This window comes from Passer domesticus, chromosome 6, assembly GCF_036417665.1.
Source record: "Passer domesticus isolate bPasDom1 chromosome 6, bPasDom1.hap1, whole genome shotgun sequence".
Lineage (NCBI taxonomy): Eukaryota > Metazoa > Chordata > Aves > Passeriformes > Passeridae > Passer > Passer domesticus.
Window position 1 is genome coordinate 27,489,507 of NC_087479.1, and position 24,112 is coordinate 27,513,618.

Genomic DNA, 24,112 nt, shown 5'->3' on the forward strand with positions numbered 1-24,112 from the left:
TTAATGAAACATGTACACTCACTCTCTTCAAAAATTTTGCACAATTACTTCTGAAGTGTGAACTCAGCACTCTTTGGGGGAAAAACCCCAAACTGAAAATCCCAAAACTTCAGGTCCACATTTTTTTTTCAACAGACTGTCTGGTGGGTCGTTTTTTTTTTTTCCCTATCTGCAATAGGGACATCAGATGTAAGCAGCAATGTAAAACTTTTGAGACTCTGTCTGATGTGACAAACTAAAGAGATGGATCAATATGGTAAGTCTATTCAGCTGCTTCTTCACTAGATAATTAATGAAAGTTACTAGCAAAGTTGTAATTAGGGCAATATTTTTCTTATACTGCTTTGCTAGGAATTAGATGGACACCTAATCAAATTTCATATGGGCTACTGAATAGCCTTAAACACTACTAGTTACCTTTTGATAGATATCCCAGATATGCCACATCAATGAGACAGTTACTTCTCGAAGAGCCAACTTGTCTAAGAGGTGCTGATAAGAAGCAGATGTCCCATTTAATCTAAATAAGTGCAATTTTGCTCACTCAATGGCAAACTCACAGACATGCCAAGAGGAAAAGCTGGGAAATAGGAGCTAAACAATCCTGTAGATTCAATAAAAAACACAGCACAGAATATGTTCTTATGGGTGCCAAACTGGCAAGCAATGGGAAGAAAATCAATAATAATAAAAAAATAATAAAGTTAAGACAAATTTACATTTACATTTATTCATTTTCTGCCTCCTGCTCTTGACTTTCTACTATGATATCTTGTTCCACACCAATCTCATTCAAGAGACCTTTCTGGCTGCCCTTTCAGGAACAGGATTCTATATTGCAGTTAAAGGGCCACACTTCAGCTTGCTTTTTAAAAAAAACATATTTGTGAAAGCTTTCAACTTATCTTTAGAAATAGGCTGTTCATAAGCCAAAACTTATTTTAGGGAAAATTACTGAAGTACATGGGAAAGTCTACTTGAGCACTGTACTCCAAAATGAACACAAAATTCCTTCTTTTCAAAGTAAGTAAGTGGAAGCAGGACCCATTAAAATCTCTTAAAGGGTAATTTTTTAAAGACTTGCTGGAAGGTCTTCTATCCTCTTTACACTACAAAAGGTTTTAATTTTAGAGCGAGAGAATATGGAGAAGAGAGAAGACATTTTCTAAGAAACTGTCTGAAGTCTTTTTCAAAGATGCTGACAGAGAACAACCAGAAATAACAGCCTCCAGAATGAGGGAGGCTGGTCAGGTAATTATAGTGTGCTGCTAGGGAGAGGAAGAGAAACTCTGGAACAAGGCTGGGAGTGGCAGACACAGCCAATTCCTTTTCACTGAACTGCACAGAATGATAATGGGAAGGTCACTGTAACTGAACTCAGAAAAATCTGTTGTTACTAGAAGGTTCATGAATTATCAGTTCTGAACTACAGAAAAACTGCCTGGCCCACTATGACACACATATTTTACAAACACATACCATTTCACATGGTGTAAGAACAAAATGTAACCTTATTTAAAACAGAGTACTTGAAAGAGTGGAACTCCTTTAAAAATATGAATTTGAAAACTTGAAAGGCTATATTCAATTAAGGGGATCCCAATTTTAAGAGATCATTCAAAGTGTCAGACCTTAACATCAAGCAGAAGTAGAGATACATAATAAAACCATGTAAAATTCAAAAAAAACCCTAAAAGAAATACAAGTAATTTAAGACAGACAACAATACATATAAAAATCTGCCACTTAAATTCATATCTGTAGAATTCCAGCAAGAGGTTATCTAATCTACCCCCCCAGCTGTCATTTTAGAAAAGTGTATGTGTGAATCTTTTTATATTCATGATTTAACATGTATCAGTAACTCTACTCATATTAGAATGACATGCAAAGATAAGCATTACTTGAAATTTTAAAGCAGCTAGATAGGTAACTCTAGCTCTAAATCTGTTATCTGTTGGGTCCAGACCTTCAGTCACCAGCTTCAGCAGAGGAAAAACCAATAAATGCAAAACAAGGATGCATTTGTTCTAAGCACTGACAGTAAATACTTGATGGTTCACTTCATGAAAAAGTGATGCATACTTTCCATTATTTCACTAAAAACTTAAGCCAAAAAACTGCCAGGACCCGTAAGTATGTGATTAATTCCTGGTTTCCTCTTGCCGTGTCTTAGAAAATGATCCAAGAGAATGTGGAAAGCAGCTGTAAACTGAACATTAAAGTATAACCACAAGAAAAATGAAATTCACTTATATATCCAAAGCAGGTCTTGTTGCATTCTTTGCATAGAACCTTATATATATAGTGAAGAAAAATGCTCAAATAATTAATATAGTAAAACCCCATAATGGATAATGCAAACAGTCTATTTTAAAGCATCAATGCACTTCCTGATTATTTTAGAAGTGAAAATATAGTAACCTGAAGAAGAGCATGGTTCCTCACTAGCTTCTCAAGACTTCAGCACTTACTTGCAAAAAAACTCAGCCTTATCCTAATCCGGTTTCATTATGTAACTTTGCATAAAACCCATTAACCACATAGTCCATGTGTAATCAAAATATCTTTTGGAAGTACTGAATGAGACACTGCCCTTTTTGAGAGTATTTTTGAGGAATCCACTAGGTAGCATAATGTCCTGCATACTAAAATTCCATAGCTCAAGATTGAAAGATACTTTTTCTAACACTGGAGGGTGAAAAGACAGGAGAAAATGGTCAGGAGAAAGCAGTTGGAATATACTTTACTTTGATTCAGTTAAAAGCCTTTACCATAGGCAAATTTCAATAGAAAAAAAAAGAATTAGTTTAAGACGTTAGTTTAAGACAGTGTCCTAAATATCTGAAGATGAACTGATGCTTTCTAAGTCAAAACAAAAGATGACAGAGATGTACATATCAATATATTGACGAAACTGCATGGCTACTGTCTCACAATTTTCTTTGACATTTATACAATAACAAGGTAAAGAGCATGAGCACTTTGCAGTACCAGAATTAAGAATCATGGAGGAATGGACCACCACTCCTAGGACACTCCCTAATAGCAGGCTCCCTATCAGAGCAGCAAGCCAAGGGCTGGCTGAGCGCCCAGATAAAGCAATTCCTTCACCTCTAGGTAATCAAGTGTGTGGCTATCATTTAATGCATCTGACTCCAGCTCATTTCCAATAGGATACTGGAAACCCAAACTGATGTTACTGCCACTCTACATCTTGTTCTGAAACTTGTTTTCCAACCAACAAATCACAGAATACTACTGGTCTAGGCCTGACATTATCATGCCAGTATCTTTCCTCTAAAAGTGAATTTACAGTCAAGGTATCAAAATATTAAAACTGTTGACTTCAATTTTTTTTCAGTGGTAATAAAGTACTGCTTTTAAATTGTCAGATATGAAAATTGACATACCTAACAATGTAAAAGCCCATATACTAGGCCTTACAGTAATGAGCTAAGACAGACACTTACCTCTTTTCCAACTTTACAAATATGTAATATGAATTTATTAATTTAATTGCAGAATTAATCCTTTGCTCATATTGAGTACTTAAAAAAAAATCAGTAGCAATAACTGAAGACAGATCTTACATTCTTTACAAATGTTAAAGATACTTTCAAAACACATTGCCTTCCAAGAATTTTAAGTAGCTTGGGGTAAAATGCTCTAATTACTGATTTTCAGTGAGACTTGGTATTTGAAACACCTTCCAAAACGAAAAATAATTTCAGTGTTTCTGAAAGCCTCATCTACAATTTCTGTTTTCATGCTGTGAAAACAAATCCATTTTCCATGTTATCCTACCAGTAACCAGGGCCTTCACTTGACACCAATCCCTCTGCAAGATCTCTGACAAAAGCAGCAGACTAAAACAGGAAAGACAAACCCCGTTGCGAAGTTCTTAAATTATGCACAAAACATCTAACACAGACCCTGCTGGAAAGACCACTTCAGTAACTTGCATCATTATTGACACATCTCTAGGTATGAGTTTTGTTGGTGAGCAGTCAACAGTGCCCTTCTGACAAACACATACAGAACAGTAGATTGCTTAGACTGAAGTCATGAATTGCCATGATACGTCTCTAAAATAAACAAAACATGTCCATCATGAACTTATTTTTTAAAGACTTCAACCCACAACAACACTTGTGGCCACAATTAAAAAATGAGAATATACTAATAAATTCTGATAAGAAAAGAACTGGTGTTCTTTACTTTCCATACAGAGGCATTCAAAATTCATTCTCTCTCACCCTAAAATTCATTCTCTCTCATACACTAAGTAATGCTACACAGTGAATTCTGAAAAAGCAGCATCATTGAGAAGGCTCACTTTCTTATCTTCACTGCCTCAAATATATTTTTTAGGTTGAAGAGTATTACTGACAGAAAACCCAAGTTAGTGAGCAACTGTACCTTTATGTGCTCCAAAACGGCTGTTGCAACATTTGTATGAAGATCAATGAGCCTCTTCTTTTCCAGAAGTTCTGGAAGAGAGCTGAAGAGATTAAATACAAACTAACCTGCTGATTTTCACTGTTAGTTGAATTGTGCACTGTATACAGTAGGCATTAAAACATTTACAGAATTATAGAACAGTCTGGGTTGGAAAGGACCTTAAAAGGCTATTAAAATCTAAAATCACGGAATAGGGTTGGAACTAAAAATGACAATATAGATGTAATGATTCTCATAACCATACCTGAAGAAGGGGATTGCACTAATTTTTTAAATGAAAGAATGCAGAGGTTGTGGATTTTGATGGAACAGTGCAAGCAAATCTATGGTGCACTTAGATTACTTGTCTTTGATGAGGAAAGACTCCCGAGACAAACACATTGTGGAAGTTACATATGCAAGCACTGGTTTAGGACACTGCATTTAACTTTATCAGAATTATAAAGCATTTAAACTATATTATAGAGCTGAACAGCCTGCATTTAAAGATATTTATTTCAAAGAATACTAAAAGTACAATAACAAAATAAATCAGAAATGGTTCACAGATAATTAAACAACAATAATGCACTATTGACTACTTACCTGACAGCTGAAGTTAGCTTAGCTGTATTATCTGAAAGCATACTTATTGCTCCTTCATCCTCCCCTTCAATGCCCTGGGTTTTGAGGAAGGGTTTGAAAAGAGGAATAAAAGTAGTCATAATAAATACAAATATCACACACGCAGATAAAGTCAGTACATTTAGAATCTATTTTCTCATAATGGTATTAATGCCTGGATTGTGTTTTTCAGTTAGTATGGAAATTATATAATTGCAACACCAATGAACAAGAAATTGAAACTTCTCATGAAATATGGTACTTCTACACCTACTTTTAAAATCATATAATGCCTAAAATTCAGCATGCAATGAAAATTTTTGTCCACGGAATGACAAGGATGGACTAGGCATCTCTACAAGCCCTATTATGCTTTACATAAAACACATACAGGTGATAAAATTTACCATGATACTTTTAAGTCTTTTGACTTCATCTTCTTGGGCTCTGTAAGATTCCAGTTCTTGCTGAACAGACTCGGCCACCTCTGGAAAAGGACTAATGCAATAGTCTGCATTAAGCTCAGTTAAATCAACAAACTGAAATACTAGAACCAGACAATAAAATTTTTTTTGGAAATAACAATACACAAATCATGCAGCAGAATCAAATCACTGAAAATAATGACATCTTTATGTAATGTAGGTTTACTTTAAATTTCTTACTGTGGGTTTACTTAAACTTTCTAAGACATATTCACTGCTCTTAATAATCTTATGTAATTTTGTTAAGAACCATTTTGAGCTCTGTAACAAAAAGCTAACAAACAATTATCATGGACAATGAATACTGGCAATGATCATTCCTTATGTGGTGGCTTGACCCTGATTGCATGCCAGGTGCTCACCAAGTGCCTCCATCACTTCTTTCCTCGGCGAGACAGGGGAGAAAGCAAGGTGGAAAAACCCCCAAAGTCATGGGTCAAGATACAGGTGGTTGAAAAACCAGAAGCTTATGCGTGAAAGCAATGGAAAATGACAGGTTTTATTCTCTACTTCCCACCAACAGATGATGCCTGGCCATTTCCCAGGAAGCAGGGCTACAGTAGGCAGAACAGTTGCTCCAGAAGAAAAACATTTTTAAAAAATCCCATTGAACACTGCACACTTCTCCTTTCTCTTAGCTTTTATTGCTGAACAGTGGAATGGAATGGTACAGTATGGTATGGAAAGGTATGGAGTATCTCTTTGGTCAGTTTGGGTGAGCCGTCCTGGCTATGTCCCCTCCCAAGATCTTGCCCATCCTCAGCCTGCTGGTGAGGGAGAATGCTGGGAAGACAGCGTTGATGCTGTGGGAGCACTGCCCAGCAGTAGCCAAACACTGGTATGTTATCAGCACCCTTCCAGCTACCAATGCAAAGCACAGGACTGTGAGGGCTGCTGTGGGGAAATGAACCTCATCTCAGCCAGACCAAATACACCTTAAAAATAAAGGCCCTCCCAAGCTAGAAAATATTTTCAAATAAACTTAAAACAGAACTGCCATATATGAAGAATACTTAGAATTTATACTGACGACATGAATATAAACTGTATACCTTTAATGCTTACCTGCCCTTATGCTTTTGCCAGAATTTATCAGACGCAGTTAAATCGTAGGACTTCTTATTTTTTTTCTTAGGTCTAGCACCTGCTGGAGTACTTTCTGTTCCTGCTGACTCTTCCAAGTTAACTCTATTCAAATGGAAATCCTAAAATAAAGAAGAATCTTATGTAAATATTTGACAGTTTCATTGTTTATTCAGTATTTTATACTCAAAAAATAATTTAGAGAATATGTTCTAAAAAATATTAACACAGCTATTTATTAGAACTTCATAAGAAGGCAGAAAACAGTTAACTAGATAATAACAGCAATGTAAGGACTCCACAATTACTCACAGTTACTGAACTGTGATCAGTTCAATACTAAGGCAATGAATGTTATGCAAAGACATTTGATTATCTATATGCAAGCACTCTTCTGACACTGAACTTTGAACACTGCTTTCTGCAAGAAAAGGAGTTATTTAGCAAGGACTGTACCGTAGTAACTCCTCAAAACTTTGAAGTAGAAAAGTTTCTATGCTGCAGACAAAAAGTGTTTCTCAGTCTGTTCTCTTACATAACTACAACATATGTATGAAAGCTGCCAAGAAGCTGATGACATCAGCAACAGGATTATTCACTATGATAACTTCTCAGCCACACCTTCACAGCTCTTTCCTAACTTTTTGAACACTACTGAAATAGTGAATGCATGATAAAGCAAAACTTTGCAACAAATCTGCTATTTTTCCATATAGTTTTTCTTCTTCCACAGATGCATGAACATAGAAACTACGTTGCTTTGCTAGAGGACACAATTATGCTCATGTTGCCAACTGCTCCCTCCTTCTAGTTCTTTCCCCCACTGGGAAAGACTGCCCTGTATTTTCTGCAGCTTACCTATTCTCTCTGGTTTTCAATAGAGTTCAACAAGTATTCCACTTGCTGACTTTGTCCTAGCTCTTTTCAAGGACATTTAAAACTTCAAAGGTGCTCTTTGCTTGACAAATAATGATAGAGTGAAATCTTCAACTACACAGAAACTGTTATGAACCTTTTAGAATAGATATTTTTTCCCAGAAATAAAACATCACTTTATTATTTTCATTAAAGTATACAGAAATGGATCACTGTGAGTGAAACAGTCAAATAAAATTTTAAAACATTTCTAGTTATCCCTTGGCAGGGACTTAAATACTACAAATGATCCATGCCAGAATAGAAACAGAACCAAGTAGCTACCCAAAGTAAGCATATGCAGTTGATGAACGCAAACCTCATCTTACAAGGTGTTTAATGTTTTAGTAAAAAAATAGTACAGTTCAAGTATACATATTTGATAAAACCTTGAAGAGAAAAAAAATAATTTGACTGCATATTTAGTTGTAATTTTTAATGGAGATCTGTTTTGGATCATTTTAACTCACCACTGACCTGCGTTTTCAAGTTAGTTTTGGCATTTACAAGTTTTCCTAAAATAATTCTTATTGATTAGTGTTCTTCCTTTCAACTCCCCATTTTGTCCTTGTAAGGATTTCCAACCATGCCTCCCATTTTTCTGTATCCATTGATGAAAGGTTTTTTATTCATAAATAGAAATTCCTTCATGTAAGCATGTTTATGAGTAGAAACAGCATGGTTATAATCTCAATGGATGCAGCAGTCAACTTTGTGCCTGGGTAGTTCAACACTGCACAGCATTCCTGGATTATTGTAACTAAGACCTTAAACAAAACCCAGTTTGTTTCAAAGTATAGTTTACATAATCAACATCTTGGTAACAATTTAATGGTTACAATTTATGACCTCTTAAAAGACTACTGCAGTTATTTCATGAAACATCATGCTCAGTATGTGAAGAGTTTGGCAAGCTTGCCTTTAGGGTGAATAACTTGATTAGTTTTGAAATTAAACTTTTGTCCCTGTTATGGAACCACAGACCACTTGGTTACAATTTCACGAAAAAATTCCAAATCTGTGCACTTTTAAGATGCAACAGGTTGGTCCAGAGAAACTACAGAAGCCTGCTGCAGTAGAGATCCAGTATCTTTGACTAAGTCTCCAAGTGTTATTCCAACACCTGCCAGATGTGTAGCACTAGTTGTCCTCAGCTTCCAGTACATCTTTGATCACTCTGCACCTTGATGAACTGAAGTTCTATCCCAACTCATGCTTGAGGCTACCCAACACTACTTTAAAAAGAAACCTGTAGAAATTCACTACTTCTACCTGCAAGTCTCTAGCCAGCTCAACACTGGGGAAAACTCGGTGCAAACTGTGTTTTTTTCAGACATGCCTTTCCTAAAGAAACTAAGCCAAAAATTGTTATTTGCAGAAAGCATCCTTAAGTTTAAGAGGATAGGACTTGTGATAATGAATTAATTACATAAAATAAAATTTAAAATAAAATTTACATGTGCCCTAAAACATTACATTAGTGCTGAAATTTTTTGTTGTAGCAACACAAGTTTCTGGACACCATGGATGACTATACAGTTCACCATCAACTTTGCATATCAACACATGTGCATGTGTATATTTAATGTATGTCTCTATCAGTCCCAATAATAAATCCAAAATAATTCTCAAAGACAGATATTGAAATTATTTTCACAAATAACTCTCAGCACATAAAAAGCTTCCAGATACTAATTACTCTTACTTTTTAAAAAAAATTATTTACTCCACACCTATACATAAAATGCACAAATCTGAGGTAAACAGAATGAGCTATCATTCATGTACATTTCCACTACTGGTCTTATAAAATAAATTTGAGGAAATAAAGACAGGTTAAGGTTACCTAAATGAAAAAAAAATTAAAAAATCTGTTATAGATTCCTTACAGTAGGACTGTATACCACTCTGCACTGAACACCTACACCACCTTGTGGAGAAAAACAGGAAAAAGTATTTTTAGAAGTTCAAACTAAAACCAAAACTGGTTTAAAAACACATAAAAAGCATTTATTTTTTCAAAACTGAATTGCACTTAATGGAGTCTGGATATTACATAACACAAAGATCATGAGCTACTGAAGAAAAAGCCAGGATTGCTGAATTAGCAATCTTCTGATGATACCAAGATTTCAACTTCTTAAATATTTTAGAAATTATTGCTAAATAAACCTTCTAGAGAAAATCTTCCAAGTTGTTCTTTATTAAAACAATTTCCAAATAAAACAGACAAAACAGATTTTGGATTAAGAGAGAATCTGATAATAAGTTTTAACAACAAACTGAGTGAAAAAATAGTTTTGGTAACAAAATCAGATTTATCCTTACCAGAACATCATGCACTAAAGCTTGGTATGTCCAAGTATGATGTAGAGGAGTTGCTAAATCTATGTTTCTGTCAACAAGGACTAATAAGGGCCTTTGGAAGCTGAAAAGATGACACTGTGTTAGTACTTCTTTAAACATGGTTAAAGCACCTCAGTAACATCCTGAGTGATATCAACTACTTTATATATCTATTTCAAAATAAAAGCAAAACTGCCTGCTGCTGAGCTCCTTCAGCCTTCCTGAAAATGATCACTATGATAAACTCCATGAACCAAATTGTAGTAATGATAAAAGATAATTTTACACTAAGTGAAATGTCCAATATATAAATATTGAGCAGAAGTCGAAACACTGAACATCAATTAACTTTTTAGATATTAACTAATACATCTTTGTGTGGATACACATTTGAGTTCCAAAAAACTGTTTCAGTGGGTAATATCTGACTTTAACCCCCATTATGATCCTCAAATATAAAATCTCACTTCCAAGGGTTTCGAATTTCATTTTTCTCTTTGCTTGTATATAAATAAATATGAACATACAAAAATAAATTATGAACTTCTGAGATGCACTGTGGTAATTCCATCAATATCAAATTTTGTGGTAAAAACTGCTCTCATGCCTAACTACCTTGGGCTACGGTTATGGGAAAAATTTATAGTGAAGATAGGAAGACTGTGAGCTGACAGAACATTATAACAATCATGGCTCTTAAGCACATTATCCCACAAACACACAGTTGAAGTGCATTTGAACAGAGAAAAGGCATTTAAATTCCATGCTCTGGATTTCCTTGCAGTAATTATATTTATTTAAATATATACTCTCAAGAGCCTTAGTCACCTGATTCTGAAAAACTAAACTAAACATCTGAAGCCATTCAACTGGTTAAAGTTTCCTATGTTTCCTTTACCTTGCATTTTAATTTTGAGTGCAATGATGCTACACTATCAGGAAAACAAGGCACGCCTCTGAAGGAAAAGCAGTGCTTACAATCCAGTTCCCATGAAAATTAAGAAATTGGTATTTCACAACTATTCTCTCTCCTTTCAAGCTCATTCCTTTAGCCAACGTTGATGTTTTTGTGCCTTTATCCCAGCTCTGATTTTAATTTTAGATAAAAGTATGATGACTGTTTTATACCCAGTTAGCAGATTTAAGTTTCCTTCCTTGCCAATACATGTCCTCCTTTCCATGTACAGTACAAGCTCTCATAACACACCTTCCTAAGGCAGCCTATGGAGTATTCAGCTAACTGGGGGCAACAGTGTACAGGGATGCTACCGAGAACCCTTACCAGATGCTCATAAGGATCCACAAAGGATTCAAATGGTCATGACTTAACAGACCTTAATTATCCAGGTGGTAGTCCTCAAGCAGTGTCCTCTGATCAAGACAGGGAACAGCTGGGAAACACTTGCTTTTGATATAACTAAACTGGTAGCAGTGTTCACAAGCAAGAAAATGGGTATGTCTTTCTTTTTAAGGACTTCAGAGCTATGCTCAGACATCCAGCTGCATTTCATAGCCTTGTAAACAGACCGTATTTGTAGAAGTTTGGCTCTTGCTGGGTTTAGAGGCTGAACAAAATTAACTGGTTCATAATTTCTGACTTACTGTCCTAGGACCATACTCTTAATAGTTATAGAGGTTTTTAAATGGGTTATACTGTGGGATTGAAAAACTCCCTTGAAAGTATGTAAACTCTTTTAATATAGAATTTGAACCCAATTCTTGTAAATACAGTTTTCAATACAGTGGTGACTTACCCAGACAACTGAAAGATGAAAAATAAAATTACTAACACAATACCTGAATTGGCCAGCTCCAAGTGTATCACCTGTAAAAAGACTGTTTCTGGCATCTCTTAGATTCTCTCTGAGCTTCTTATCCAGTTTCTGAAAAAGAAAACCACTTTTAACAAACCAATGGTTTCCTAACCTCTTTACACAATCAACATTAAAAGATTGATTGTGCTGGGTTTTTTTTTGTAGCTTAGAAAGTCTTAAATGCAGGAAGACTAGGCCCAGCGTACATGGGAAATAAAGAAATCTCACATCTATTTTGCCCCTCTAGCATTTATATCTATGTCCAGGACTACACTGAAGATGTTTCCTTTATGTCCACTTATCTCGTCCCAGACAATTAGCACCCATTCCCATAACATGCAAGTAGAAAATACCAGTAGGAAGCATCAAGAGGGAACCACAGCAGAAGCAGCAAATTTGGCTGGCAGACAATGCCACACAACTGTTTCATAAAAGTGAGATTATCCTCAATATGAGTGCACGCACACTGCATGCTTAGGTTTAAATCAGTATTACCATTTCACTGACAAAGAAGATGTGAAGGAGATGGAAGAAATGAACCACAGTGACTCCTAATGAAGACAGTTCTGTAGAGATTGTTAATTGTGATTTAGTTTGGTCATTTCATCCCTATTTGATGATCAAGTTAAATCTGTCAGTTTAATTTGCTATACTAAAAATGTCTTGTACTTGCAGGGTTTCCCTGTAAGCTAGATAAAAATTTCTTACTGATACACAGAGGAACACAGGCCTGACAGACACTTTTTAAACTGTGTAGATGCAGCTTAATTATAATGCCTATTAGAAAATCTTGATAAACTCTAGATTAGGAATAATTATTTATATTTTCATTATCTGATTCCCTAACACTACAGTTTTTACAGAAGTTCTGTGGAACTGAAATCAGAAAGGAAAGTGGATGTATCTCTTTTCCAGTTTTATTTCCTTTGTAAGGAAAATTCGGGATACAATGACACTACATCTCTGTCTAGTACTGAGAAAAGTGAAAGTGATGTTTGGAAAGTTGTAAAGCAATGATAGATGTTTAGAAAAATAGTTCTTACCACTGCCACCATTTCAGCTGCAGTTCCTCTTGAACATCTGATTATAGGTATAGCGCCTAATAAAAGATACATTGACTTCTACATGCATTGTCATTTTCACATTCTTTATTACATTACTTTTAATAAAAAACTTTAATTCACATTCTGAGATTAAATACAAACTTACATTAAACTTTTCTCTTGCAGTCTTTGTCTATGAAATGAAAATACTATATAAAAATATTAAATAAAGTTTTACAGAAGTGAATACCCCATATGACAATTTATGAGAAATAGAGTATGTATTAGAAAGAAAGCTCATCCACTGTTGGAGGGGACAAACTATCTCATACAGACTCATTAGAAGCTATTTTCAAAAGCTTAGAAGTCCCTTGAACACAATAGTAATTATTGTATTATTATAAGTATTATCCACCACAATGTATTTGTTATATAACATACTGTTTTGTCCAGGACTATCTATCTATGGTAATGCTATTTTCAAAAGCACATTTTCCATTGGCTTTCCAGTTTCAAAATATTTATCTACTGTTTCTCACTTATCTATACAAATATGAAAATTCCAAAACCACAGATTTTAAGTGACTGACAAAAAGACATTAATTTGTATCACACTAACACTTGAAAGAACTGAATATGTCCAAGGGAATCTCTCTTGAACAGCCTGCCCCATGGCAATCCCCAGCTCCCCTGGTAGGAAAGCTATCTCAGATGGACCAGTTTCAGTTACAACTCAAGTTAAATGTCATCACTATGAAAAATGTATCAGCTAAGTATGAAGGAAACTCACAATAAAATAAGTAAACTTAATATATCTTCCTATTCCTTGAGGAAGTTATTTCACTTAGATTTTTGCAGGGTATGTGTGAGGAATTTTTTTCTTCTAATTCTGTGGTGCTCAGGTTTTTTGTTTTTTTTTTTTTTCTGAGAATGACAAATCCAAACTCAAAGCACTGTTATCTTCATTGCAAACTAGGTTTTTGTTAGAACAGTGCATCCAAACCTTTGCATTTCAGTATTCTCCTCCCACTGCTACTGAAGACTAAGACAACTCCCATGAAAACCAACCTTTATTGTACTTTGCAGTGATATAAAGCAGTAACTTGAGCAAGGTAATTATCTCACCCTATGAAGTATTGAGATTTTGGTTAAAGATCTAATTCTGCTTTTGATTTTCTGTATGAAATCAGTAGACTTCTAGTTATCTCACTGAATATGGAAAATATGCTAGAATTTGGAAACTTACCCAGTGTAACAAAAAAACAGAAGAGACTATCAACAATAGTGTCCATTATAGTTTCCATTTCTGTGTCTGTTATGTCTGGTCGGTTAATGGCTAAAAGTGTGGAAAAAAGAATAGGGTTAAATAAGTTTATGCCATTTTAATAGTGAGAGAGCAATCCTCATCTTATCTGATGGCTGTTAGTAGTCAACAGCTTTTGTTGCAGGAGAGATTACATCCTGAAATGCTCCTCTCACCATAACTGTTAGTTTCCACCCCCTTTTTTTTCTCAGAAAAAAACTGGCAGAACTTAATTATTGCTTACTGTATAAGGTCTATACGATATTTTCAATAATTCAATATACAATAATTTCAAAATCCCTCTCATTGCACAGGTATCTTTTGGATTGTTAGTACTGCATAAACAAAAACCTACTAAGAAACATATACAAGAGAAATGGCCATCCACTTGGTTAACATTTTTCAGGAATAAAATCCTCAAGAATTACCTGTATAAAATAATTAATTATAGTATGCAGTTATCTATATTTAAAATTTCTAAATCCCACCCCTTGTATGGAGATTCCTTTTCTTTCTCATACATTTACCATCAGTCTCTAAACTAGGGGTAATTCCCAAGTTATAAAACATTTTACTTTACAGATAAGAGATATTTCCTTCCCACATTTAGGTCAGAACAGAAGACATGCAGCAACATTTCTGTTAAGTAACTAACCCTGACAAGAATATAATAGCCAACGGGAAACATCAACCAATCTTATCACAGATCACAAGTCAAGCGCTACCTCAGGATTCATGCCATAAACCCTATCCTTCTTTGTTTTACTTTACCTTTAATTTCTCACATAATTACCTGTCTTATCCTCTTTCCTTAAAAAATGAATTTCACAGCTCTAAATATTAATAGGCCTCCCATCCTAAATTTATCTATGGACAGCCATAACCATTCTCTAACTAATGGTGCTTTTTTTCCCCCAGCTTTTCTCCCGTAAGAACTTTAGTGACATGGATTATATTTCAGCAATTACACTTAGTAAGCTAAAGTTTTGACTAGGCTGACAGCAGCAATATAAGTTTCAAATTTCTGAAATATCAGCACAAGAAAGGCAGACCATTCGCAATATCTGTATTTTCCTATAAAGATAAAGAAGAAATTCACTGGGGCTATCATTCTGTAGTTATCTCCAACTAATGGTCTCCTAGTTTGCAGGGGGGAAAAAACCTCATTTTTACTCTCTTGCCTTTTCTGATTTTAAAAGTTATTTCCCATCCTGTTAAAATGTTTAAAGTACTAATTTCTAATGTTCCAGTAATCTGCATACTGTCAGTGCCTTCCAATTTTGTCTACCATGCACATTTTAAGGGCACATTCCTTTTCTTGTACCATAGCAACCAACACAGATACTTAATTTTCCTGCTCCTTAGATCAACCTTTGAGAAACTTCATTAAGAATTTTTTGGTAAAATGTTCTACCATGTTTTCTATAAGTTTCTCTCTCTCCACTCTAACAAGCTTATGGGGAATGCATCTATTACAGAAAAGTAAGCATAGGTCTCCTACATTTTCCTGTTGTACTACAAAATTCAACCAAATTGTAAAGAATGGTAAAGAAGCATTCAAATAGCATGAAACAGGATGTCTCAAATATCAATTTTATACCAATACTACTCATTTACTCTTCCTTGTACACTTGTCCCTCAGAGGGAGCCTGAGGGATTAACTACTTGGTCCTCCTTTTCAAAGATTAGTTAAACCCATGTAATTTCTGTATCTAAACCAATTCAAAGAGCTTCCCAGTCATAAAAATAGCATAATATTTACAGGTAATCTCATATTTCACTATTTTTAAAGTTAGAAAGTGCTCCTAATATCTGATCAGAAACGTCCTTATTGCATTTAAACTCATCACTTCTTGTCCATTACTAAACAGAGATAATGTATTGTTTCCTTTCTGTGTAGGTAAGTCTTTCACATAATTGAAGGATTTTATATTGCCTATTTGTCCTGACATTACCTCTCTGTAAAAGCAATCACACAGCCAAGGAATCAGAAAACTGAAAATTGACCTTTTTTGTGATATTTGGTCTTAGTTCACCCATTCAGATACCTTTGTGGTCATACACAGCAGTGCTGCTGCAAGAATAGCAGACGTCTTTAAGCACCCTCAGATTTACACTGACTTTTGTAGATTATGAAGCTGGCAGTCTCCTGCTAGGGTTACTCTCCACAGGCAAAAAAGCCCACTTCTTCCTCACCTCTGCACTCCTACTGCCTGTCCATGTCAGATCTAGAACTCACACAAGGAGACAGATCAGCTACTGAGCTCTAATGGAAACTCATCACTCTCCGTGGGAGATCAGATTTCAGTTCCCTGAGCTTTTGGAAACAGCCCACTTCTACACTGGTTTAAACATGTTGGCAAATTTCAGCAGCCCAAGACAGGAAAACAAGCCAGAGAGAAACTGATGGGTGTGAAACATTTTCAGTCATTTTAATTCAAATTCCTTGTTAGCATAAGGAATCTTATGATAGTCAATTAAGTATCTATATACACAGGAACACATCACAAAACAATTAGTATTAAAACTCTTTAACATCCGCTTTTAGTGAAGAAAATTAAATCTGCTTTTCAAACAAAAAGGCCCTTCATTCTGCCAATGGAATCAATCCCCAGTGTGAGACACCCAGTGTGTGACACACATCTCAGTTATTAGGGATCCAGGCTTAAAGAAAGGTACTGACTTAGCAAGAAAGCAGAAAAATCTCACTGCTAAGTATTAGACATACAGAGACTTCTCATCTCTATCTGGTCACTAAGGAGTATTCTGTCACCAGGAATTAGTTGTGTGACTTTGTAACTACACTAAAGCAATGAGGAGCTGCTGCAAAAATGGGACTATATTGACTTCTGCTTTTTCCCTTTCATTGTGTTTGTACATCACACAAATGAGTTGGTATTTTCTAAGGAATTAGTCAATTAAACACACCCTGCAGCTCTGAAATTACTGGTTCTGATGTAAAAAGAGAGGAAGAGTAAAACTACAGCAGAAGCAGCCAGAGTAAGGGGCAGGAGTGGTGGGGTGGTAGCTCTCTGTACATTCAGCACACTGAACGGGTCAGAGGTGTACATAAAATCAGAACAATGGAGGAAGGAAAATCACGTGGACAATTATGACAACTAGTATGTACGTTGACTTGAGCTGCAATAGCACCAAGGTAACTGACCTAAGGCTTCCACTTGCTTTTCCTGCTAGGTTCCAAACCAAGTTGAACAGAAGTCTCAAGAAAAAAAAAAAGAGTTCCAGGAGGCTGACTTCACTTGCAACTCTGAAACTTTATGAAGAAGCTGACATGCTTGGCTCACATGCTGCAGAAGCAATCACTATTGCTTATTGTCTAGAATGCCCTTTCCTACCCACAGTGACTATCTACCTGAGAAAACAATATGTAATTTTTCCAATATTATTTGTTGCATAAAAAGTGTTTTTATCCATAAATGTCTATACCACAGTTTCACTTTGTTATTTAAAAATATGTATTTATTTTTCAGTATCACAATCACCATATAATAAAAGATGCTGAAATGAATATCTAAGAACTGCTTCTTTCATGATTTTACATATCTAACAGATTATTCTGAATTCTGAGCAGATCAAAGCAAAATAAGTTAATTGCTGGTTATTAGCTACAACTTCAAAAGTAAATGTCAACTTCAGACATTCCTGTATAATTTTTATATAAATTCTACTTACCACGGTATGAAACAAGTTCTTTGTTTTGGTTACACAATACAAACATATCATCTTCTAAAGTAATAAAATTAAGATATTGATCAAACACCTAGAAAACAAGGAATAATGGTCAGAAAAATCCAGAGTGAGCATAAAAAACCTGTATGTGATTTACTGCTACATTTTACAGAAGTAGCTATTAAAAAAAAATAAATGCAAGATAAAATTTAGAATTTAAAAGCCTGTTCAAGGGTTGAGTAATTAACTCAAAATATTAGTGCACTGGAAAGTGCCAGAACTGTCGAATTTCAACTGTTTCTGTGCACAAAGTTTCAGCAGCCAAGTATCACTGAAAAAACACATGTGGAAGATATTTCAATACTATAGGTTCACTTTTTATGAATATGAAGGACTACAACATAATCAGCACTCAGCTCAGGCAGGAGAGAGGAAAAAGAGCAATATCTTAACAGTAAGACATGACAGCTCATTAATTTCACTTTTCTGTAACACACCTGTGCATTCAGGAAAAAAAATAAACTCCTCTATAGCATAAACTATTAATGAGACACCAAAACTGAAAAACAGATATAAGATAGTTTACAGTGCTATACCAATTTCCGGCTGCTGACGACCTAGGGCTTAAACAATACTAGCAGTGCTCACTTTATTTCACAATGGGTTCTTTCTGTCAAGCCAGTAGTACCAACTGGAGTGAGAAAAAGTGAATGCATTGAAGTGTATTACTTAGTAATTTACAGGTTTTGGTACAGCCAGTCAACAAAAATTAAAGTAAATCCCTAACACATGGTACAGGAGAGTACTCAGTAAAAGTGTGTACACATGAAATATTATTTCAAATGAGAATTGCTCTCCTACTGCTCTTCTTGTGCATTTTGGAGATAATACAGGCACATAAATGCACTGAAAGCACTCATTCAGCTGATGTGATCGGGAATCCTCTGAAACCACTGCATTTCCCCTCTTATCATTTAGCCCAAAAGTCTTGTAACACTTTGCCTTTTGACAGCTGAAGTATGGTACTAAGCTCTATTACTGGGATGACTGCAGGTTCTGTTTTTTCCCCAGGATGCCTGAAAATAAGAATGAAGTGACAACTTTAATGGTGCCGATATAAGGGACTGCAGGACTTTCTTACCTTAGCCACTTGAGTTACTGCATTAGCACCTATAGCAGCATTTGCAATATCTTCCAGTTTACTTCTTGAAATGGCAGAAATGAAATTTAAATAGTAAGACTCATAAAGCTGGTTTCGAAGATCCTAAAAGAAAAGAAAATTTTCCTGAATAAGTACTAATAGATTCCTGAGTAATTAAAAGAAGAAATTATGCTTTTACTATGTAATGTTACAGTTATCCACAATCAAACTAAACCTTCAGAAGTGCTTAGCTGCCTATTCATACAGCTCTACACAGTGTTTTGATACATATCCAGATATAAAACAACTACCACAGAACTGCAAAAAAACAGGAAATGACATTTAAGCTAGAAGGCAGCAATTACTATTCCACACCTTACTGCTGATGGAAAATACCCTTTGCTCTTCTCCTTACTTTGGCAAAGATGTCAACCTTCTGTCCATCTCCTTACTAGAAATGTGAAAAATTGAGGTTAGCCTAATCCAGTCCTCCCAAAACAGTATCAAATGGTGCAGGTGGCTCAGGACAGTGTCCAGTCAGTTTTTGAACCTCACCAACGATGGAGACTCCACAAACTATCCAGGCAATCTCTTCCAGCGTTTGGCCACCCTCATTAAAACAACTTTTTCTAATGTTAAATGGAATATTTGTACCCACTGCCTCTTGTCTTTTCACTCCCCAAACTCTCTCTGAAACATACCAGATATATTTACTCCTCTGCTTGCTGGGAAATTGATGTTTTGCAGAATAATATTTTTCTGACAAATATGGGTGCTAGTAGTTACAGTCACATTCTGGTGAATGCAGGATTACTTCACACACCTTGTTGTGTGGGCTCTTTTAAAACATTACAAATGCAAGTTACCTGGCACATTCTGTCAATATTTTCTTCTGTTGGCATTACAAAGTAAATAGCTGGAACATCTGGAATAGCATCCCGATCTGAATGCAAAAGCCTGACAGGAAGAAAAAAGACATCTCCAATATGTTTTTTTCTCCGATATGTATAAATTTTAAAAAGTTACAAGATATTTGTACAGACAAATGAATTTTCCTACAATTTCCTTCTATATTTAGCTAGAGTTTTAACAAGAAAAGAAATCACATTCGTGTATTTTTTGGCTGAATATATTAATAGATGTGTTCAAAGTTTATTCAAAGTTGAGAAAAGTCTTTACAAATATTCAAAAACAGATTATTCATTCAGAGGAAGCTAAAATACTGCATCCATGAAGTTCATATGTGAAGTGTTGATATGGTAATAAATCACTGTATTTAATTCTATTAAACTTGCCTTTCCTGCTTGAAGACAAGGTGCTTACATGTTCTTCTCATGTTTCTGCTGATGTGTATGTGTTAAACTTTCCATTTCTAGCCTGTACTTAGCAAAAGTTAATAAACTTGGAAAAAACCACACATATGTTCAAAGTTTCTTCATGACTATTACCACAGTTAAGGAATGACAACGAACTAGGTAGATGTAATCTTGTGAAAAATACATGAGAAACCTCTTAAAATAATATCTAAAGATTTCACATGTTTGACAGCAGACAAGTAAAATCTATGTGTAAAAAGATAAGCAAAGAACATGCTCAGTCCCATGAAACAATTTGTGCCAATATAATTCTAACATGTATGATTGCAAAAGGATTTGTAGAGACAAATACCAAAATAATATCTACTGGATAATTTTTATTTTTTAACAAGGGCCTCTTGTTTTGAGCAAGAAATCCTAGTGAACAGTGTTTGGAACAATCTCTCTACTCCCTGATTCTGCATAATGGCATCTGATTTAGGAACAAGTCAGTTTATAATCTTTATTCTAGCAGTTATTTATTCAATGATTTTTCACTGATTTGTTAATTTGTTAATTATTTTGGGAAATATTAAATAATGTTCTTTTTAGAAAATAATTCCCAATTTTCAAAAAGTACTTACAGATGCAAAGTGATCCCCATATCCCTCAGCTCTTTCACTGACAGCAAAGGTGAGATGATATCTTGGCCAAATCTGTCATAAATGAGAACCTGAAACAGATACACATCATCTTATAAAGTGCTGTAAAAAGTGGATACTGTAGAATACAGTAGATACAGGAATTCAGGTTTAAGGAACTACCACCCTAACTCCAAAAGTGCTTCAACAGCTAAACATCTACCAATTTATAATAAATCATTAATTTGTTATGGACTTCCCTTTGTACTTACAAATAAATAAAATATAAAAGAAAAAACAAGGGGAAACTCAGTGATAAAGAGGGGGGGGAACCACATCTTTTCCATCTCCTGAAAAATGTCTTGTCAAACAAGAGTGCTGTTCGAAGTTTGTTATTGTATGTGCAGAGCTTTCCTGACTGCAGTTGGGAGAAAACAAGAGGAAAATCAGAAGAGAAAATAGGAATTAGTGAAAAATGACAGTGGATGAAGAGACAGAATATATGCTTTGTAGTAACAAAACCTCCTCATGACCTACAAGTTACATTTTAAAGGTAACAAAGCTAGCCTGAGCTCAGATTCTTCAAGCTATCAATAACTCTTCCATTTGTACGGGCTTCTTTCTGACTCCAGTATTTTTTCAGCAGTTCTGATACTCAATTCTGTGTATTTACAATACAGGAAAAATATTTTGTACAAGTTAGTAACATAAGAAAGATGAACTTGATTTAGTTAAAATCTGCAAATCTGAACTTTTCTGAACACCATAAAATTCTCATGTTCCAGTTCCAAAAGTTCTTACCTTCCATACTGGTTCTCCTGCACTGTTTTTAACTGGAGGAACATTGAAGTTCAGCATACGTTTCAAAGCCACTGGAAAATAAGGCCAAAGAATTCTTTACTCTCTTTACACTTCAACAACAGTGACTTAATGACTTTGGCAGGATTTTATTACACGTTTCATTTGAAAGGAAAACCATCACAAAAAATAAATACAAGCCACATTTTCATTATTTTTATGCAGCTTTAACTGACAAATGGCTCACACCTGCTAGAATTTATGGACTCCAGAGGACACAGCAAAAGGCAAATAAGCAAGTTCTAAAACATTAATTCTCCTTATATACAGGCTATATTCTAATAAGGTTTGCCTTAAAAATAATTCCAGTATCTTCCTGAAGGTACATTCTGTCCAGTGGGAACTAGTTTGCTTTATTACCCAATCTGGTTTTCCTACCCCACAGAAACAACATCGTACACGCCAAACAAAAAATACCTTTATGCCTGACTAAAATCAATGCACAGTTTGAAAGATTTTGAGAACTCATATGAAGAAACTGCTGGTTTAAGGGATAAAAAATACCCTTAGTTTGTAGCAGGAAAACTCTCTGAAAGATGAATGAACTTTAATTTAACTTTCCATTCCACAAACCAAAGCAGATTGTTTTACCTACCTCTAATTTATAAATCTATTACATAATGAATCCTTCCTCATTGATCTGATTAAACCACACAGTATGCGCTGCTCTCCTATCTTTGACTAGCAGCAAAAAACTATTTGTGCTATAGTGCTGATACTCTTAAAACTCCTAACAAAATCATCACAGAGTTTTGCAAAGAGGAAAAACTTGCAGAAATTAGAGTGATGGATACCACTTAGCTCATAAATGGAGAGCAGTAGAAACACTTAACTTCTGACTCTGGCTGAATGCATAGTGCAATTCCTGGGATCTACAGTATTACAAGACATCTCAGGCTGGAGAGGACCTTGGAAGATCTCCAGTCCAACCTCCTGCCTAAGGAGGCTCAGCTCTGAGGCTAGGCCAGGCTGCTCAGTGCTTTATCTAGTCAGTTCTCCACGGATGGAGATGCCACAACCACACTGTGCAACCTGCGGTACGGACTGTACTTGTGGAGAAAGAGCTGTTCCTTACATCCAGTTTGAACATCTTGTTTATGTTATGCAATTTATGCCTGTTGTGCTTCACCCTACTGCCATATGCCACTACAAAGGGGCCTGGTTCCATCTTCTCAGTGCTGCCCACAGGTACTGGGGAGCTGCTGTAGGCTCCATCCAGAAGCCACCTGGAGAAAACTGCAGGCAGAACAAGCCTTAGTGCTACAGCCTCACCAGAGCCTCTGACCACCTTGGTAGTCTCTGCTGACTCCCTCCAGCTGATGGTCTACTGGGAACCCCTGCAGGTCTTTTTGACAGAGCTGCTCTCCAGTCTGGCAACCCCCCACACTGCTGCCTGTACCTGCAAGGGGTTCTTCCTTTAGAAGTGGAGGAATTTGTCATCATTAAATTTGGTAAGAGCTCTGCTAGCCCATTACTCTTGCCCATCTAGGTGCCTCCAAATGGCAGCTCTACCCTCAAGCAGAAGAGACTCCCCCAATTTGCTGTCACCTGCACACTTAATTAGAGTACACTCTGACACGCCCTCCAGGTGATTGACAGACTAACAGGAGAGGTCACAGAATACACTCATGCAGTGCTCCCTAGTTTTTTCTCTACCTACCAGCCTCTAGGTAATGATTAATTACAAACCCACTGAGCCTGACTATACAACCAATTTTTTCAGTTAGTTGCTCATCCATCTAGTCCATGACGTCCTAACTTGGATATAACACCATGCTGTCAAAAGTTTTGCTGAAGTCAAGGTAAATTAAACACTCCTGTCCTGTTGCCTACAAACCCAGTCATTTTATCACTGAAGGAAATTAGGCTGATCAGGCATGATTTACCATACAGAAATTCATGCATGCATTTTCCCTCATGTGATCAGAAGTATTTTCCAATAGGATTCACTCAATGATTGACTCCAAAGTGACACTAAGGCCTGGAAGCATTTGTAGGTGCAGAATGAGGCAAAGGCAGCACTGTTACCTCAACCCTATCTGTGTCTATCATCATAAAATGACCAGCTTCATTTAGCAAAGATCCAACCTTTTTTCTTATTTACATTTTTGCTACTAATTTTGCAGCAGAAGCATTTCTTTCTCAAGATACATGCTGCACAGCTCAACCTCAGTAGAACTTTGGCTTTCCTAATACCATCTCTCCATGGCCAGGCAGTGTTTCTGATGACCTGCTTCCTCCTGTGTACTGCCCATACAAACGACATTACTAGAAGTGAAACACAAATGTGGGAAAATCCAAGCTAGCACTGAGTGCTGAGTCTTGATGGACTCCAGCCTTCCACTTGCTTCATACTTCTTTTCTCTTTTTTTTTTTTTAAACACCATGAAGCAGCTCTGAAAATTTATTCCAGGCTGCTCCTGGATTCTTT

General features: G+C 35.8%; 1 protein-coding gene across 4 annotated transcripts in view; it reads right to left on the bottom strand.

The window, feature by feature from the left end:
• Window positions 1-24,112, bottom strand: part of SCFD1 (sec1 family domain containing 1) — a 49,279-nt gene that overhangs the window by 22,350 nt on the left and 2,817 nt on the right. For 2 of the 4 annotated variants that reach the window (XM_064424053.1, XM_064424055.1), the window contains exons 2-14: window positions 21,625-21,695; window positions 20,827-20,915; window positions 19,754-19,844; window positions 18,888-19,010; window positions 17,750-17,837; window positions 14,000-14,089; window positions 12,754-12,809; window positions 11,694-11,779; window positions 9,879-9,978; window positions 6,618-6,757; window positions 5,475-5,565; window positions 5,050-5,123; window positions 4,423-4,504 (exon numbers count right to left, since the gene is read on the bottom strand). In XM_064424053.1, the coding sequence (XP_064280123.1) occupies window positions 4,423-4,504; window positions 5,050-5,123; window positions 5,475-5,565; window positions 6,618-6,757; window positions 9,879-9,978; window positions 11,694-11,779; window positions 12,754-12,809; window positions 14,000-14,089; window positions 17,750-17,837; window positions 18,888-19,010; window positions 19,754-19,844; window positions 20,827-20,915; window positions 21,625-21,695 (1,181 nt within the window). Of the gene's footprint in view, window positions 1-4,422; window positions 4,505-5,049; window positions 5,124-5,474; window positions 5,566-6,617; window positions 6,758-9,878; window positions 9,979-11,693; window positions 11,780-12,753; window positions 12,810-13,999; window positions 14,090-16,984; window positions 17,124-17,749; window positions 17,838-18,887; window positions 19,011-19,753; window positions 19,845-20,826; window positions 20,916-21,624; window positions 21,696-23,080; window positions 23,184-24,112 lie in introns of those variants that run through there. The other 2 variants (XM_064424054.1, XM_064424056.1) reach the window with 2 other exon arrangements.